This window comes from Asterias amurensis, chromosome 15 (assembly GCF_032118995.1).
Source record: "Asterias amurensis chromosome 15, ASM3211899v1".
In the NCBI taxonomy this organism is placed as follows: Eukaryota; Metazoa; Echinodermata; class Asteroidea; order Forcipulatida; family Asteriidae; genus Asterias; species Asterias amurensis.
In genome coordinates this window covers 17,117,689-17,138,828 of record NC_092662.1, presented here as the reverse complement: position 1 = coordinate 17,138,828, position 21,140 = coordinate 17,117,689, and the positions used below count along the sequence as shown (strand labels likewise).

The 21,140-nt window shown below is 37.0% G+C and overlaps 1 protein-coding gene across 2 annotated transcripts in view; it reads right to left on the bottom strand.

Annotated features, from left to right (window-relative positions):
* Positions 1-21,140, bottom strand: part of LOC139948080 (uncharacterized) — a 123,443-nt gene that overhangs the window by 39,052 nt on the left and 63,251 nt on the right. For both annotated transcript variants that reach the window (XM_071946108.1, XM_071946109.1), the window contains exon 17: positions 17,405-18,298. In XM_071946108.1, coding sequence (XP_071802209.1) covers positions 17,405-18,298 — 894 coding nt within the window. The remainder of the gene's footprint in view (positions 1-17,404; positions 18,299-21,140) is intronic.

The following is a 21,140-nucleotide window of genomic DNA, read 5'->3' as shown; positions in this document are numbered from 1 at the left end:
CAATTCGTATGACAGGTGAAGACAGACAGGGACAGGTGTCTCAAGATTTAAACTACAAAAATTACAAAGACCAATTGCCAATTATTATACTGTACATGTAGGCTACTTTCTTAGTACTGATGGGCACATTTACAAAGCAGCAATGAATTCTCTGAATTTGATCACTTGAAACAACAGCACTCTCCAAGTGGCAAAGGATTGGTAATGTTTTCTACAATACAAAGAAAACCCACTTCCATTTGAGACTCAGAACCCCATTGCCAACTTGTAATCAGGGATGTACCAAGTAAGACCATGGCAATGAAGCTAGGTCATACATGCAAAATTCTAGGACAAGAGTTTCCGGTAAATAAGGAAAATCAATGTTTACACTAAAAACAAAAATGCTGAAGTTACAATGACTGGACAGAATCTCCAAAACACTGATTTGATTCATCCAGGTCCGGCAAGACTGTATTCTAAGAAGTCTACGGTTCACTTTGCTCTGACCGTCACAAATGTATCCACAGTAGGAAGAAGTTGTTTCTGTAAACAAAACCAAGGCTGGAACCTGGTGCCGATATTTTCATGGAATACACGTGGATGCATTAACCAATAGTCTTTAGATTGAGGAAGCCATTACGGAAGAGTCGAGCATCCCCTTCGGCGCCCAGAAAAGGACGTCAAAGCTAAGCTCCGATGAGCACCTTCAAAGATAACGCTCTTCTAGTTCTAATTGGCTACCCTGCAGCTGTCAATTAAAACCGACCAATCCTATTGGCTTTTCACCCACTATGTGCGCATTTACGCAATTTATACGCATACACAACATACATGACGATTTCAGACACATTTGCACATGTTCAGCACTCAAACACTTCCATATTGATGATATTTTAAAGTTACCAGCATGTGACAAAGAAAAGAACAAGAAAAAAGGAACCAGCTACTTAAATATTTCACATTAGAAATTTCAAAATAAAAGAAAAATATAAAAATATATTAGTTTCGCAAATGGGAGAAAAAAAGAAAAAAAAAAAAGCATTTTAATAACTAACTAGTAACAAATAAATATCCGCAAAAGCTTTCAAAGCAACAACTTCTTCATCAGATGCAACAAAGAAAAACAACTTCAACCAAGGTCATCACACTACAGCATTGACTTACAATCCTTTGTTTAGACTGTGCTAGACTGTTTCTAGACAGATGAAAGCTCATGCAGATATTTATTTATTACTTAGTCAGTACTAATTTTTTTTTTCGCTTGCAACTACTTGACTCACACAACTACCCACCACTTATTTTCAATAGTTTCTTCGATATATGTACAGCCGACGCCCTTAACCGGCATTGCCATTCCTTAGATGCAAATGATGTAAGCGATAATTGAACAGTGACTCATCCCAAATCTTAAATAGCACCATCACAATAAGGAGGACAGGTGATGAGGTTTAGGCAAAATTACAACATTGGAGGAGTTATTGACAGACTCAAACTGATCCATCTTAAGTTGTTTTCTTATTCACGATCCGAAGAAGATGTCCCTTGGCAATTGCTGCCCAGAAAAACAGACCAACCCTGAAAAAAATAGGCTCACATAATCAATGTATAATTCTCATCTTAGATGTTTATATAGACGCTATGACCTTTTTGCAATTGACGTCACAAGGCGTTCAAAGGGATTGTTGGTTTTTCTTTTTTTGAAGATTGTGTTTTTTGAGCAGCTGTATTGAGTTCATTCCCAGCAGGCAAAGACACGCTTTGGATAATGGAAGTAGAGAATGTAAGAAAACAAATCAAAAACGAGTTTGACCCAAATCGCAAACCGATGAGAAAAGTGATGTGGCACGATGTTTGTGAAGACGATGCGCCAACAAATAAAGCTCCTTAGTATCAAGAAACAACCTTTAACAACTGAGAAACAACCTTGGTTACCAAACTTGTACTGCCACTAAATTTAAGAAGAGGAAATACTTGAAGCAAACAGTTCTTTATTATAGACGAAATACCAGGAAAAAGAATGATCTCTGCATCATTTAAAGCCAATCATAATGGACTATTCAATAAAATTCTTATAAACCAAACCTCTTTAAACCTTCAGGATATTAAGATATGAATTTAGGATGAGTCGCTTTGCTTGCTTCACATTACATCTTGGTAATCGATTCCCAATTTTACCATCTAGTTCCAATTTATCCATTATGACACCCCTTAGCGTCCGGCATGTCGAGTCAATAACCTAAACGCTTTCCTTCAAGGAATATGGACTCATCGGAAGTGTCCCTATCAAGTAATAACCAGAGAAGTGTTAAGATGATTTAGACTCAGCCGAACTGACCACAATCTGATCAGGTTTTAACATGCATGATGGTGTCATTCCAGGAAACTCGTCTTAAAGATGTCTGACACTGCATCTTCGGGGATTTTATTTCATTTCCCCAGCCTCTCTCTATCAAACCCTGATCAAACAGAGCAGGCTTGTGGTTGGAATGTCCTCTCTATGAACCAAAACCAAAATAAGAACAGTGATGACATTTGCCACATGTGGTATACATCCATCAAATCTTGCTGTGAACAAGATGAGGGACCAATGAGAAATAATTACGTCCATAATTGCAGCATCTATCTCTAGCCGATAACTGCCTTCTCACCGGGAGGTAATAACATACATCTGCTCTAACAAGAAAACAATTTCTCAGCAATGTCTACTCTAATTGTATCTCAGTTTTGTATCTTTTTCATCTAAAGTATACATGTACAAGTTTGATTGATAAAATGCTGCACTAAGAATTTTCAGATCAATTTTGAAAAATAAGTAGGGGGGGGGGATCGCAGTGTTTAGTCTTATTTTATTAACTTATCATCATGTCATCATGTCTAAGTTTTATGATAAATGCTGCACTGAGAATTTTCTGATCAATTTCAAGAGTAAGCACAAAAAGGAGCATAATGAAAGTCGCGCCTGACAAACACTGTTTAAGAATTCAGCATTGTGTTCAAAATGTTACACTTCATCTCTCACTCATCATGGTGCATATGAAAAGACGAGAACGTGTGACATTTGCACAAATGAGGGCCAAGAAGATGTTACCAGTCTTAAGCATATTTACTTGGATGTAACAGGAAATTGTGGTCAACATTTGCTTTTGGATAAGTCTTTAGGGGACAGACACTGACGCCAGTTATTGACAGCAGACTTTGTACTCTGAGTATAACCATCAGAGACCCAACTTACATAATGAAAATTACTTAAGCTATTTTATTGTATTATCTTGTAGGAGCAAATATAACAAATCTTTGTTTTTTAAAAGAATGAAGGTGAAAAGGTTATACTTTTTCCCCCACACATTAACTTATTGCTTAGTTCTTATTTCATGGCAAGGCAGTAAAACAAACATACATGTCTTTGAGCAAATTTCTCAAGAAGATGAAAGACATTTCAGAAGGCAGTTTAGAAGTAGTGCCCAACTAAAATGTGATACAATGTTAACCTTGAGGTTTCAGCTCACATGTCAGAAATGAATACACAATTGTAAATCCTCATAAATTGAAATGCAGTACAATGTACTCGAATCAGTCAACCTGTTTGCAATTTGACAATTAAATAATTGAGAAAATCTTGCAAAGAAATAGCATTTTCCTTGACATTCAATAGTCCCACAAGCCATGCCAATTATTATTTAGCCTCTGTTGTTTTTCTCTCTCCACCATACCTAGAAGCTCCCCCCCCCCTGCAATTTTGACAACAAGCGTTCAAGGGGACAGACCGTATATAAATATTTAATTTTAATTTTTTAATTATTCATTGGTTTGCGCTGTGTATCCTTTGTTGACCATACCATCTGCAATTTTCCTCGCATGGAAAATAACAATCCCATCGATTGAGCATTATTAATAAAACACTCTTGCTGTTCGGTATTACTTCTAATGAATGTGACATTTGTGAAGTAAGGCCAGTGACATTTACATCATCTTTATGAATGATATGCCCCACTGTGAATTCAATCTAATCCAAGTTCACATTTATTTTTATATACCTCAATGAAAAGCTTAAAGGGGATTGCCATTTCATTATTATAATTTCTTCCGCGCTCGCTTAGCTTTCATGTCTCAAGCTAAACCAGAAGCGATTTCATTAGTTTGAGAGAGAAATGCCTGCGGTGAAGAAGAGAGACGCTTGGTCACTTGTATTAATTTCAACTTACGCATTGGCTTCTAATTCCGATGCAGAGGATGTTGAAATTATGGTTTTTACAAATGCTTTGAAATCCCTCAACAATACTGATACAATCTGATATTAAAACTAATTGAAATTTTAATTCAATCCTCATCTCCCATCTGCAAAAAAAAACTAATTAAAAAACCCAAAACCAAAACCTCAAAATTATTTCACATTTTTACAGTTTGCATTTCAAAAATATCTGACAATATAAGAAAACCACAATATTACATTAAAAAGTTGATGGTTTTGATTACGCATAGTATACACATGAATCATGTTTTAAAAATTGCATGCATTAAAATGTAACAATGAGCTGAACTTAGTTGAACAGAGAGCAAACAAAAACTATTTGTTTCTGACATGAAACAACACAGATGATGAGAATGTTTGCCCTGTGATAAAGAAATGTGTTATGCTAAACATGTCACAGGCTTCAACTATGTCAAGGAATTAATTTGCTACTTGTTTTTTTTAATTTCATGATTGCTAGTCAGTGCTTTCTGAGTTTTGCAGGAATAAATCCGTAGACATACTCAGGTGGGATTCGAACCTACAACCCTTGTATTCTAGCCAATGTCTTACAATGTACTGCTTAACCATCATGCAAAAGAGTGAAACACTCTTTGAAGAGCCATATGACGGATAACTCTTTTTTGAGTGGTCTTCAAACTCTATTAGATTGAAGTTTGCATCTTGTTGAGTGATTTTTCACTCTGTCCTGGAGTGAAACCCCTCTAAAAGAGTGATATTACCACCACTCTTTTTGAAGAGCAATATGAGGGACAACTCGAAATGTAAAGAGTGGTGTTTTTCACTCTTTTACATTTAGAGAGTGTAAGATGATTAGAGACAAAGTTGAACACTCCAAGTTGTTGTGTGCGTGGAAGGACGACGCAATTAAAGGTAACTGGAGAAAGGGCGTAACCAAAAAATGTGCAAAATTGTGTTTCAATACAACTGAGTGTGAAATGATAGCTTGATTGGTTTTCTGCAATTCAATAGTCACCATAGGAACTTCGGCATTGGATTGGGAATCGACTCTTTTAGACAATTCTAGCAACAAAAATGGTAATGCCACATTGTTTTTTTTTGTCTGGAGCTATTTTATTAAAAAAAGAAGTAATTTGGGTGCCTGATCTTCCAGGCACCTGACAAATTAGCAATGGGAACTGCATCTGATTTAATAGATGTAAATGTTGCAAGGGTAGGGACAATTTTTCTTAACCTTATACATGACTATCAATTAAACTGACACTCAGTTTTAAAATTATTTCATATCTTAATTTAAAGCTTACAAAGTATAACAAAATGACCAATCTTTCTGATAAATATTTCACTCTGAAATGCTGTAGTTTTGGAGATGGAGATAATTGTATTTAAAAACAAAATTAACAAGGTAAAGAAATGAGTTTTTAAAGTAATATCCCAAAAAGTGACACATGGCAATGTAAAACTAGGCAAATTGAAAAAAATCTGAAAAATCTACTCTGTGGCAAGACAGTTCTCTTAAGAACAAACTCAACCTGGCAAATAGATATACACATGGTGTTACCGCACACCAAATTTATGTTGATACCTCACCATGCAATGCCTCAAATCCCATATTTAAGGCAAATTGCAACATGATTCCTGAAAATGTGCCTACAATCTCGATTCAATTTCTTTTAAATTGAGACAGTTCCATTGAAAGCTCAACTTCCCATAACCAAAGCCCAACCAATCCTTTAAGGCAAGCATCAATAATAAAAATCACCAGCAAAACCAATCTCATTTTCCCGAACGAAAAAATGTGTTGAGTACAACTCCCTTGTGGAGTCGAGGCACATGAATAATGAAAAATCGTCCTGGAACAATCAATTTATTTCTGCTGTGTACGATTTATTAACTCTTAATAGCTACAGGATTTAAAAGGATTTTATTCACTGCTCAACTCATCAATTTCCTGGCAGAAAACTAATATTTTGAAGAAGAGAAAAATATAAATGAGTTTAAAATTAATTCATCTTAAGAATTGTGCAAGCTTGGAGTTTAAAAGCATACACTTGGAAATGTTACTTATGTCATTGTTTAACATTGTGAAATTCATGGCAAAATATATTACCTCAAAGCAAACTGACAAAATTTCCCAAACAAATTTTCCAAAGAATTAGCTGCAACAACAGTGCGAAAAAGTCATGAAAAATCCATCTAGGATGAATCAATTAAATGATTATCAGACGGAGATTGTGCGGGATAATAACAAAAAGCAAACAGAAAACCCCTTACCTTTCCATAAACCAGTCCCAATATCCTGAACGTGAACCGAGAGTTGCCTATAAACAGCAATTACTAAATCCGTGTGAATGACGCTGTATGCTTGTTTGCAGATGCTTTCTGCATAGTGATGGCAAACTCAAGATAAAGTCCCTTGGAGGCTGTGAAGGTGGCTTTGAGATGAAACCCAAGATCTACGTTCACCCAATCACACTGATTGTCACAATGAAGAACTAACTTCCTTGTTTCATATCATCTCAGAAGATGTACCGGTCAGACGGGAACAGCGATGCAGCACACTGCATCAAACCATCCACAGAGAGACTGTACCTTGACCATCGACTCAATTTGTTAGGATGTCATGGAGAAACCAGCAGACTAATATGGCTAGTCTAATCAATCATATTGAGAGGGTAACCATACACCGGGAATTAATTCATGAGCTTGGGTATTATTGGCATATCAGAATATTTATTAGAGGGCGTCCATACTAGTTCATGGTTGGTAAGCAACTGGAGTGTGAGTTGATGTTGAGTTCTGTCTCTCTCTCATCTGACACAACCCTACTCCCTCGTGAGATATAATAACCATATTTTCGGCGAAGCAGGTTAATCATTCGTAATAGCTACCGCTGATGTTAAGTGGATGCCATCAAAGTGATCAGAAAAAATGTGTGCTTTGCTTCACAATCACACACTTCACGTCAAAAACATAGGTGCTTTATTAAGTTCTACCCTATATGACTAATGGAAGTATCCATACTAGTACAGAAACAATAGGACACTCTGAAGAATACAGGGGTGTTCTGTTTTCAAATCGTCCCTCGGAATAGAGCTAGCCCTGGCGGCCTTACACATTCGTTTTGTACTACAGTGACGTCCTGGACATCAGGGTATATTTCTGGGGCGGAAAATTTTCACAGCTTCATAACTCAAATCTTACCTGCAAGAAACCACTAGTTTCAACAGATTCACATTCTATGGCGGCATACATTTTTCTGCGGTGGGTTTTGGTCCTCATATATTCCTCACAAATCTGTCATTTTCATGAAATAATGCAGCTCCAACGTTAAAAAATTCCCGTTTCGATCGTTTTCTCACAGTGTTGTCTGTTGTCGTGCGTACGCGTATACATTCGCGTGCCAGACGCATGATGCAAGCTTAGAAGCATGAGTTCTCGGTCACCGTATCTTGACGCAACACAATTCAAAATTTGCGCGTCGTGCGTGCATCTTGCGTACACACGGCAGACTGTGAGAGGAGTACGAACAAAAATGGGAATCCTTAACGTTGGGAGCTGCATTATTTCATGAAATTGACGGATTTGTGAAGAATAACTTACGATCAAAACCCACCGCAGAAAAACATATTTTGCCATGGAATGTGAATCTGTTGAAATTGGTGCTTTCTTGCAGGTAAGATTTAAGTTATGAAGCTGTGAAATTTTTCCGCCCCAGAAACGGGCCTCAATAGTTAGGACTCTGTTCCTGTGTACAGAGAAAGAGTCCTATATAGGGCTAGAATAGAGCAAGCTTAAGCTAGCCACTCCGACTCTTCAATCAAATTATCCTAAAACTTGCATCGTAACCTCTAGCATTTTCCTTGCACTTTAATCCCCATACTACTCTAGATATTAGCCTCTGAATTCACAGATATAGCATTATTGCCTTTTTCTGCTCAATCCATTTTTGAATCATTTATTCCGAAAACATCCTCACTGCCTCCAGTCAAGAGAAGCATTTTTCTCTGACAATTAAGATTTGCCTATCTGCATGATGAAATCACTGCCCCGCTCCTTCCCTTGTAAAGTCCCGGCCTTTATATTGGATACAGAGGAGCGTTTCTTTTCTTTCGGTCGTACTAAGCAACCTTATGCTTGCCTTGGGTAACACACGTATAGGTTACTGCCTACGCAAGACAAATTGAAGAAGGACTCTGGGCATTGGTAAATGGAAGACGTTTCTCAATGCGCTTGTAAAAACATTTGCACTGTTATTTGGTTTCATCAGCTTTGGAGTTTCTGTAATGTGTTTTGTCATTCATTTTGGACCACTATTCACACAAATGAATGACAGAATTATATTCTGTACATGTTTTTCAAATAAAAATGCACAAAGCCATGAAATATCATAATATTTTTAAAAGTGATTTAGACACAATTATTTTGTGAAATCATCTGATTATAATATTATACTATTTTAATTTGTCTTGAGGAGAGGCAATCTGCTCTTTCCAAAAATTTCCAAATTAGTTTCATGTGACTGGAATTTATAAAATAAATTTTTTTTTTAATTGTAATTATTTTAATAAAACACTTATTAATTACAAAAGTATTTTTTTTTCTTTTCAGATTTGTAAATTTTAGTCTCTATTCATAATTTTATTTTGCATTTTTGTTGTGTATTTTGTTTAAGTTTGATCTGCATTTAAAGAAATGTGGCTCGATGAACTAGGTGTTGTAGGTACAAAACCACAACCTGCTTCATACAGGCAGTGAATAACTGTAAAGTAGCAGCTAATTGCAGTCGCATTGAATTCTACCCAAAATAACCAAACTAATTCGAAACGGGGCGTCAAACCATTTGAGGCTGCAAGCAAACATCACACTCTGAATTCCACGAAAACGGGAGGACAAAAACATAAATTTCTTGAAGTAACCACGCACACACCTTAAGACTGGCTGTATGTCTAAGATATAAGGAAGAGGAGAACGATGATACATGGATGCAAGTGAGCCATCGAGGATGGTATGCATATGATGATAGATCTCCAGTAGATTCAATCAGAAATTGATCAGCTGGAAGCCCTATGGGAGGTATGTTTGCATTGCTGTTTCATATATTAATGCCGTCACCCTGGGGCATACAGTCACAGCAGTAGAAAGGTTGCTGTAGTGGCGCTGCATTGGATACATGTAGGGCTACACAACCCTTGGTTCTCATCATGGCATGTGGATATTTTAGGCAGAGGCGACTTGTTGTTACATGTCTTGATCGACATAGGAGGCAGTCGTTCAGATAAAATTCTCACGTTTGTACATTGTTACAAGAAGAGAAGCTAGCTAAAGTACAAAATATTAAAATAATACTTATTATGATCTTTGATTTGAATACATGTAGGGCTACACAACCATTGGTTTTCATTATGGCATGTGGAGGATATTTTAGATAGACGTGTTGTTACACGTCTTGATCGACGTTGGAATTTAGAAAAACATTCGCTCAGATAAAATTATCATGTTTGTTATTTTTTGCTTTGATTACATTATTGTGTGCATTACATACACGCTAAATCCACAACTGCAAAACACAACTGAATCATTCCATAGATGAACATTTGCATCAGGGTTAAAGAATGTTTGGGTGATTTGTTTTCACAAAACTCGGGAAAGTACCGAGTATACAGTGCTAACACACATCGTTGTATATTAATGGTAAAACCAAAATGAACATTTCGTTTTTAACTCTTGTTCAGTGCTACATCAAGAGAAACTAGATAAAATATGAAATATTAAAATATTCATTATGATCTTGATTGATGATATCTGCAAAGGCACTGCATAAAAACAGCAAGAACGCTGACATAGTGATCACCCAATGACATAATTAATTTATATCTTTGAGGGATACAAAGTTATTTATTTATTTCAATTTAATAAAACAGCAATAAAATTTCTAGTCACTCCATGGTATAAATTAATGTTTGACTTGCCTCAGTGCACTTTTTACAATATTAAATTTTTACGAGGAAAATTTACAATATTGCCATGTCACATTCGGGTCAGCTGTTAAAAGCATGTCAATCTATTTCCTTTCCGTTGTAAATGGCGGAAATATTTTTTTCTAAGATCCCTCCAAAAGGATGGGCTGACAGGTAACGAGGGAAACAACTTAGAATTAGTAGGATGTAGGAAGTGAGGAGGCGGAGGATAAATTAATTTGACGAGAATTTACATTTTTTTTTTTCAAAGAGTGTTTCTAGGAAAGCTTCAAGAGTAAATTTGAAAACACTTTCTCTTTTGTACTGACTTTTCTTTGAGAACATGATAAACATAGAAGTGAAAATTGCCTTTATTGTTACCACTGTAAATGGTTTGAAAATTGTGCCCAACCAATGTGATGACATTTTTAAAGGTTAATTTCATAAAAAAAATTTTGTGTGTGATATATTCCCACATGATAACCAAAATGAGTGTAATTGTCTTAACTCTTTCCTGTGCATCCGGTTGCTAGCGACTTGTTTCATTCCCTTCAGAATTGTATTCTGGAACATTTAGATCGCACGACCGCACAGTTTTCAGAATGGGAAGGCTACTGGGACCTGTTTTTTTTTTGGGGGGGAGGGGCGTTTGCAAAAGATGAATAAGCAATTAATGTGTCTAAATGATCACTTTATCACTAAAATAATTGGTGCATGAGAGGGTTAAAGACAAGCTTGGCTACACTGTTGTGTGCACTTTAGAATTAGGAAACGGTATCACGTCAACTGATACATTGGCAGTGTCGCTGATGGTAATCAAGAGTGCAATTCAACTGAACAGGGTCAAAGGTCAGACAAGCTATTAATAACAACAGTGAATGACATACTTTCTCTTGATAAGATCTTAAATACATTCCAATATGTTGTTATCGTCCTCATCAAACAATCTACCCAGACACGATTACAATCCATATACCCCTATTTGGCAAAATGGTTTCAACTATTAATCTGTGAACACAATACCAATCAAGGAACATTCCACAAATAAAACAGGGACCTTTAATTATCTTATTTACAGAGTACAATCTAAAGTCCAACGTGTACATTGAAGTGATTGATGAGAAAGTCCCAGAAACTCAAATTAGAGGGGCTGCACTAAATAAACATAAAATATTTATCTTTCACAACTTTGCACTTGAATTCTTTGTTTAGATAAGACCACGGTATCCCATTACAGCTTGATTGCCCATCCACTAATTTGAACGATAAGAACCAAAGTGGGAGAACTAGATGTTTTGTGGGTGAAGGTATTTTTATCAAAAATTGTCACATGCCTGACAATTTTCCAAACGCTGGGTCTCCACTGTGTTTAAAAGATCTAGCAGACTTTACAACATCTTTGGGCATATGCACTTAAAGGTATGTTGTCCTCATAATTAAAAAATAATTTGGGGTTTAATAAAAAAAGAAAAACTGCTTAGCCACAACCCATCATGAAACGATTTCAGGGAGAAATAACATGAATGACTGGATTTGAGCTTCCCTTAAAGGCACTGGACACTATTGGTAATTGTCAAAGACCAGTTTTCTCACTTGGTGTATTCCATCATAAGCATAAAATAACAAGCCTGTGAAAATTTGAGCTCAATCGGTCATCGAAGTTGCGAGAAAATGATAAAAGAAACAACACCCTTGTTGGACGAATTTGTGTGCTTTCAGACAGAATTAAAAGAAGTCTTTTATTATTTTAGTGAGAAATTACCTCTTTCTCAAAAACTATGTTACTTCAGATGGAGTCGTTTCCCACAATGTTTTATACTATCGACAGCTCTCCAATGCTCGTTACCGAGCCAGTTTTTAAGTTAATATTTGTTTTGAGTAATTACCAAACATGTACCTTCCCTTTAAACTGAGAAACCCTCCGGTTGCTGCAGCAATTCAGACATGTCACTTTGTTACAAACTACTGACCAGTCCAAAGAGCTATAAGAACAAATCATGCATAACTGTTGCCCGACATTTTCTCTAATGAACCATAAACACGATAGCGGTAACTACTTTATTCTTTTCCCATTCCCTGAAGCCCTTTTCAAACTACCCACCAGTTTCCCGGAAAATTTAATCCAAGCGTGGCCCTTTCTTCATGATTTGAGGAAATTTCTGGATAATTTTAAAACCCATTGTCACCCCATGTTCATGTCATACAAGCAGAAGAATTGAACCAACCTAAAATGGTTTAATTCTACTCCCATGCAGGGGTAGTTATTTCAAGGTAATTAACTATTTTCAGGTAATTAACTATTTTCAGGTAGTTTGCCGGAGTTAGCAATAGCAGTTCAAGTGTGAATGGGATTTTTTGTTCACCTTTTCTTTAATCTTCAGAAAAATTGACAATGATTTTGACCGCATTAGGGTACTTCTGTCAGTGAATGTCTTGCATCACAATTAAAATTTTATCTTATTTTTATTTCCTTTATGTACATTTCTTGCGTCATTGACAAAAACTCATAAACATAATTTCCAACAGTGAAAACAATCAACATGTTTGTTTACTTGTTTTGCATCACAAGTTTTGTGTGAAATTTGTTCATGGTGAATTGAAAACATTATTTCTAGATTATGCTTATAACTTTTCTCACACTTTCGTGAAGGAACAAATCTTAATCCTTTGCAAGAATAAGGCTTCTCAAGCAAGATGGTAGCAGCCAGTTTGAACCATAAGCATACAAGCCACCTTTAAATCGCATCCGCTGCAAATCGCAAAACCTACCGTGAAGGTATTGACTTTGACATTTTGGACATCACGTCCACATGTGATTACCCTGCATGAGTTCCCTACTGGATCAAAACCCTTCCCCGAGAAGAAACCCGTCTAACCGTCTCCTGCTAGACAGAGGTTCCTACTCCCTCTTTTTTAATATTGTCAGATTGAAGAAGGAAAACAAAATGATGGGTAAGAATGGAACGGAGTTGAAGTCTCAGAAAGAAGTAGGTCGCCCTCGAGAGACTTTTCTTAATAAAACAGACAGGTAAGTAGTCAAAATAAATTTAAGGAAAGAAATTAATCCCTCTTTGAATCTATTTTTGCAGCTTTAACTAAAAGGTGAAGGATTAAAATGCACTTTCTCAAAAGAAATCCAGAAATAAAAAGCACAGTGCGGCCTTATTATGTATAAAGAATCATATGAAAATGTGTCATAATAACCACAAACATTTTTTTAAAACATGATCTTAAAAAAAAAAAGAGAAAAAAGTCCACCCAAGCATTATATAGTATTCTGTAACAAATAACAATTTTTTTTTTTTTTAATCTGGTCAATAATTTGACTCCAAGTCCATGAAGCATGAATAACACTTCTGAGAATTACCCTTCCCCATTAAACACGATTCTTCTTTTATTGTGTCATTCTTGTCAACACAGCCTATTTGAGGTCATTTAAGATCAACCAAAATATATAAAGGAATTCCAGAGATGGTAACAATTTAATTAATTTTCTTCTAGAATGGAATGACAGCATTGTAAAGGAAGTGTTGATAACAATAATAATAGTAATAAGGACAATTTATATTGCGCATGTATCCACCTAAAAAGGTGCTCAAAGCGCATGAAACAAAGAAAACAGAAACAAATCAACAGAAGGAAGAGGGAACATCAGGAAAACAAAAGAAATAAACTACTGAAAAAATAATGTAATTGATGTAGGCCTAAGACAAAATCATTACAGCAAACAAACATTCATTCTTATATTCATTCAATATTTTGTAATAACAGTTGCACGTTCTGCTATATTTTCATTATTTAATTTCTCTTGGGTGTAGAAGATTCTGAGAATCAATGCTTTAAACCCCAACCAATCAATTAAAAAAAAAAAAGTCTTGAAAAGTCTTGAAATAAACAACCCTCTATTCAAGTGTTGAAATTAATTATTCATTATTTTATTCCACATTTATAAAACCTGCAAGTCTGTCGACTGTACCCATTCTTGCTAAAACGTGAAGTGTGTTTAATTTTCAGAAGCCTTGCAAGAAGCCTTTTATGCATCGACTTGCCTATGGCCTCATCTTAAGTGCATTCATGACATCTACAGACGCCCTTTTTACAACCTCAGAACTACCAAGGTACTGACAGAAATGATCACAATTAAATCAACAGAGGGCAGTCTACATAAACTGGCTCATTACATTCTTACCTTAATTTTTTTATTTCACTAAGATGAAAGTGAATGTTCAAAGAAACTATTTGTTACAAACTCCTCCCCCAAAACAACTAAACAACAGTACAGTTGACTTACAAACAATGTTGCTGCGGTTGCCCAATTAAACTAATTTGCCTCTTATTTGATAAAGAGAGTGGAGTGCATTGACATCGAATAATAATAAGATAAGAAAGTCTGCGGGACAACATGGACAAAACATCTACACTTCTATATGATTCTCAATATGTTTTATACTATTGAAAGCTGCTGTAATTGTAACCCAGTAACTTTTTTTGTCGTTAATTTTAAAAGTGGTTAAAAGACGACTCTCAATAATTGGTGCAGATGTTCTTTTCTTCATTTTAAAAATGTAGTCAGGATTCAACGAGGTGCTTCTCTACTCACAAGGATGAGATCATTTAAGCATCACTGATTCCCCCAAGTCCAAACCTTCAACAGACCACCTTCGAATCTTCGCCAACTGTGAGCATTCAACTCTCCTCGAACGCCTTGCTACATTTTTTGTCTATGTTTTGTCTGCCCATTGGGACGTCTCATAAAATGATTTAAGTGCTACCAGTAAACTACATTAGATTGAATGAGGGGTTTGCAAACATGTGATATTGTATGACATTCTCTTCTTACTAAGTGATTGGCATGCAATGCACCCTACAATGTATCAAGGTTGGTTCATCAGTTCTTAAAACAGTTCATCCACCAGCTCTGGCTACGTTAAACAATATTTAGAGAAGGGAGTGGGCGACTCGAAATGACAGAATGTCACTGAAAAAACAAGAGTTGAAAATTATTTGTATACTACATTGGGAAACTGACTTGTACTTTTGGGAGGCTCATGGATCAGGGTTGGAATAAAACCTGTGAAAACTTGACCAGAGGGAAACCTGGGCGTTGCTATATTTTACAAATCATTCAAATCATTCAAAACACTTTCATGTGTTTGAGAAATATGTACGCAGAGCCGCCAACATTTGCATGCTGTAATCAGGGAGATTTTATCCCACAATCAGAAAGATGTTTAGAATACATAATGGGGCGAAAAGTTTCCAGATAATCAGTGAGATTTTCAAATTTGATCATCAGAACACGAGTAAATTGGTTTATTTTCAGGAAACTTTCTGCAGAATCAGGGAGAGTTAGCAGCACTCTGTCCGATCACATACTTTCATTACAAAGACAAACTCTTGTGTATTCCATTACCAATCGTGACAAAAAATCTTCACACAAAATCAACAACATAACATGACCAGAAGAGGGCGCTATTCATCCAACAGGAACAGCATGACAAGCTGTGAACATAACACCATCTGTGTGAACATTTTGTACCTGAATTGAATTGCACATAGAGCACGCTCCATGGTGTGAATATAACACCCACACCAATTAATCAACTCCAATTTCCCTAATCTTTAAACCACATGATAAAACAAAAAGTGATACATAGCATTCCAGTTCACCGCCTACATTACTAAATACTTCTAGAAGTAACAGTGGACCTGTACAACTGCTATGCAGACAACGCTGGCTTAATTACAAGCAAATTTTCTTTCTAATTTTAGCAAACAAATTTGCTTCTGTTAACTATTTCACTGGTTAGCAAGAAAATTAGGCAGCCAGCTTGCACGCTTACCATTGATTTGCATTGTTATTTCCTTCATTTCCATACAGTAAGCACCGGAAGGTTAGCATACCTTTTTGTGTGCTTAGGTCAGCAGGCTATGAAATGGAAACCCAGTAATAAAGCTCCTTTCACACGAGAGCAATCTAGCAAAGGTCCCTTGCTAGATTGTAGCATGGTTGTTCAATTTTACAAAATGTGTTTCGTGTGAAAGGACAACATTTTTTGTCTCTTGCAAAATCTTATCAAACATTGCTACATTTTGCAACCATGCTAAAATTAAGCAAGGGACCCCAGTTAAATTGCTGTCGTGTGAATAGTGCTCAAGTGAACACAAAATCACACAATACAAAACAAAGCACAAAATATGGGCTTCCCATAAGCAGAACAAATTCTGCTAACATGTTTTATAAAAATGAGGCCCCAGTCACCAACAATTAACGTCACAGTAGATAACTCATCAGGAGGAGAGATATCTGGTCATAGAAGATTGAATGCCCAGCCCAGTGTCCTTCCACCTTGAACGTTTGACATTTTGCAGCGAAGATGTGATATGTAAGTGCCAAGTGTTAATTTCCAAGTTGATGGTGCTGAGCTGAAGATAGGCTGTCAGTGTGTGGGAGAGATGAAAACCAGGGAAACGGTTCGATGGAAGTCCGATAATCACCACACACCACGAAGGGCTGGCTGCTACTCAAGGAACACGTACGGACCCCACGCATCACACAGATACCCAATACTTCACTTTCCAAGGGGTCTAATTACACTAACGATATGACATGGTTTAGTGCCTTTTGGTTGAAGCAGACATCAAATACCATGGCAATCAGACCCCACAAATTGCACAATAATCGCTGATGATGCCAATTTTTAAGAGAAATTACTGAGAACAGTAACAATTATTTCTAACCTGCTCAGACAACGTTGACAAACAAAAACCAACATTTGAAAACAAGGTAAATCTAACAAGAGAAACAGAATAAAAAAGTGAAAGACACAAATTTCTCCAAGCCATAAACCATTTACTGTATTTCACCAACAGAGGGCAGCATTAACATGCATGATGCAGAATCTAGGTACACTCAGCACTGCTCCTAAAATAAATCCCTATGGATTTTTCTCAGTGGTGTTTTAATGACATAAGCTACTACTTTGTGAAAGTGTACTTTTATGTGATACATTCAAAACATTTCAGAGTGAATGTAGAAAACTTCTTTCATTAATTGCATGGTACATTTTATCACGGTTAATCAAATTATCAAATTTAGGCTACTGCCTTTGTCATTTGCCAAGCAATAGTCTCCTCAACTAAAGTTGAACGCACTTAAAATTTGACAAAGATGATACAAGCTAATACAAACAACGGACACAAAATGCTACATGACAGTGCCCTCTTTGAAAACAATAATATGAGACCTTACCTTCTTGGATTCTACAACTTTCTTGGGATTCTTCTTCTCCCTCATCGACCCCGCCCTGGTCTCTCCCGAGAGGTCATCCTTGTTGTTTCCTGAGAATCTCTTAAAAAGGCTTTTGCGTAACCTCCCCTGACCCTTACCCCCTGGTGAGTTCACTAAGTCAGGGGACGAGTGCTCTGCCCTGTGGAGCAGTTTCTTCTCAGACATACGCTGGGGGTACTTAGAGGAGGGTGAACTTGGGGCGGAGAAGGCGGTTGACGACTTGAGATGGTCGTAGCTGTAATGATGTCTTAAAAAGCCAGGGGAGGAGTTACAAGAGCTGGTTGAGTAATCCAAATGACTCTGGCTATAATTAGTGTTCGAGGAGTTATTCTTCATATGTGTCTGACCTCGTCCAGCATCATCTTGCTCATAGGCAGAGCGGATAAGACCTTGATAAGGAGCATCCTCTAAGTAATACCCGCCTCTCGCTCGATCACAAGTTAAGACAACGTCTTCAGCCTCTTTGCTCTTTTCCCTGGTGCACCTTGGTTCCCTTGGTTCCCTCTCCTCTTTCTGATTCGTTCTTCCTGCATTCTCCTTTTCCTTTTTGATAAGACAGTCTTTTGCACCATCAGATTCACTTCCGTCTTGGGATTCCGGAGAATTGTCCTCCTCGTCAAACGTCTTAGCATCTTCCCAGTTCTGCCCTTCTTGATCACCCGTTTCATCCGGACAATAACTGTTTGCTGCTTGACAATCGTTTGAATCCTTAGTCATGTCTGGCATTCGTAGGGTCTTAGGTCGATCTGCAGTCATCATATGATTTACTGTTTTTATCCGACCATCATTGTTATTTTCCATAGTGCATGATGACGATGTTGTCACTGCTCTTGAGTTTTCGCCAACCCCTAGAGTCTGGAAAGAGACAGAACGAAACAAACAACTTTAACAAAAATTGTGATAATTTACTAAACATAACAGCAGGGGAGCAATTATTGCTATAAACCAAGGTTAATTGGACAATATGAGCTTCAACGATTGAATGACAGATCGGCCACAGGGATTTCTCCTTATAATCAGACTCCAGATTTTTTCCTGCAATTTGCATTTTTCCAAAACATGGAAACTGCTTTTGCCAGTAACTATGGGGTTTTTTGGTTTCATTTTTGATGGCTCTGCTTAACATGGATTTCTACGCTAAAGCCCTATGGCCAATAGAAGTAAGCACTTTATAGAGCGCCGTAAGGGCAGAATTCTTCAGTAAGCAGCGCCATGAAATAGGGCCCTTCCCAACTGCTGAGAAGTCGCACCTGTTGCACAACACCACTCAATTAACTACCAACAAAAACAATCTTTGGAGTAACTGTCTAATTTGTGAAAGCTCAGAACACTTTCGTACTTCAAGATACTGTTCATTGATTGGAAATGGAATAACCTGAGTATAAAATTTATTAATAAGTACCAATAACATTTCATACAAGGTAACTCCATTATTCTATTTCTTTTAAACAATAGAGGATTTTTATCCAATTGGGTAAACTCAACATTTTCTCAAAGATGAGACCTACACAAACACATTTTCTTTTCCTCAAGTAATTGTTGCTTTTAAGTTTTAAGATGCTATCTGGTTGCGCTTTTTCTAACCACAATCAGGTCTTCAAACATTCATACATGCCCATATCTGATACATTAGCATGTTGTTCCCAGACTTGACTCAAGTCGTTACAAGAAGCTCATCGAAACATGTACATGTCTTTTATTTACACATCAAGAACAAGACCTGGCTTGACCAGCCTTGAGCCAAGACTAGGCATTCAATAGCTTTGGCTTTTCATCTTGAAGCCACAAACGGGCCCAATTTCATAGAGTGTTTATTCGAGCACCAGTGCTTAAAAAATATTTAAGCAAAGATAAACACGATACCAGTCACAGTAGAACATGTGACACAGTATTTTGGCAGGTAACCTTTCTGGTCATCCTAATTCTTGCTTAGCTACTTTTTGCCTACAAGCATCTCTGACCAGGTCAAGGTTAGCGGCACCAATTTGTTCTTCATAACAAGTGCAACCAGATAGTAAGTGAACCTCTAAATCCCCATTTCATCCCTTTGATATACTATCCCCTTAGCATGGGTGTCAGGCAGAAGCCATGCTATGCATTAACAATATTATAGGTTTCAAGTTTAATAAATAACAACGTCAGAAAGAGATAAAGTTGATGAATCTAACAGTGTAGCTCAGGAGGGATTTTCATTAGAGACGGCCTCGTACAGCAATTACAAGGAAGGCTGGCATACAAGGGGTTCGATAATAAGAAACGTTCATCATTGAGAAGACTTTCAATCTTTTCAAGTCAAGACAGATGGCTCGTCTTACAAGGATGTGGTGTCAGGAGGTAGCAGGGGGTAGGGAGCCATGGGGTACATTAATGTTGTTGTAACTGTTTCCTGTAGCTGGTTGTGAAGTTGTTGATGTGTTATTCACTCAAGTGGAGGACACCCTTTCATTGAGCAGGCTGTCCTTTCGGATTCCTCAAACCATAACACATTTTGTTGGGTGTAGCTTCTCATGAGGGCCCACAAAAGTCAACCCGATTCCTAAAGCACGTGGCCATCATTGGTATTGTCAAAGACCAGTCCGCACTTTTTGTGACTGATTTGTCACTTTTTTACTCATTTTCAATACATCAATACTTGTGTGTGTTTGTTTGTTTATTTCAGAGCCACATCTCCCTCCAAAAGCGATTTGCACATGGTTGTGCCCGCAAGTTTACTTAATATTATTACTTAACTTGCTTACCACACCATGCAAAGTTTCAAACATCACTATATCAAAAACCCAAAACAAAACCCCAAAACCTAAATTATCCCTTTTGCATAACAACTGTCTATAGGCCCCTAGACATTTAATTTTTGTTTAAGCATCACAAGCAATACGCTGCTGAAACATTTTTAAAAAGGTCAGAGCATTTTAATGGATGTATTAATTTCACTGAAGAAAAGCCATAACAAAATGGCAATTTATCATTCATAAAACCCATCACTGGGACTTAACAAACCCTGGTTAAGCCTAGCATTGTTTACAGAGACAAGAGTAATAGGTTTGAGAACAATCCAGCAGAGAGCAATTTTCTCTTATCTGAAATTATGAGCACGCATAATACAGAGAACAGTAGTTTTTCCACCTGTTATTTAAAGGGTCGGTTAAATGGTTTGTCACAGTTCACCTTAGTGGGCAGTGGATCATCTAGACAAAGTCAACACCAAGTTGGAGTGGGTGAACATGTGGGTGTGAAGGGGTAGCTTCAGGGCCAGCCCACAACCCAACAGGGACCAACCAACAACCCACAAAAAGCTACTGCTTCTGAATACTTCCTAAAGCATTTCATGACTTCTGTTCAACCCCAAATCTTTTAATTTTGTACCCAGTCAGTTTCCATACGAATAAAATAGCTATTTTTACTTTTAGAGCTGGATAGCTCAGTTGGTAGATCGCCGGCACCTCAAACCAGAGGGTGTTAGTTTAATTCCCTCCCTTGTAAATGTTTCTTTGTTCAAACCCAAATCTTCTAAAAATTTACCCAGTTAGTTTCCCTTTTGGGTTATAACTTGATAATACAAAATTTAAAGGTTGCACAATCTAACACCTCAAAAGGTATTTAAATAAAGTACAATGATTTTCTCCTCCTCCAAACACATTCAAAGATGTATGCACCTGCCAGAAACACCTGCTGTTTGACACTTTCAGAGTCTTGTTTA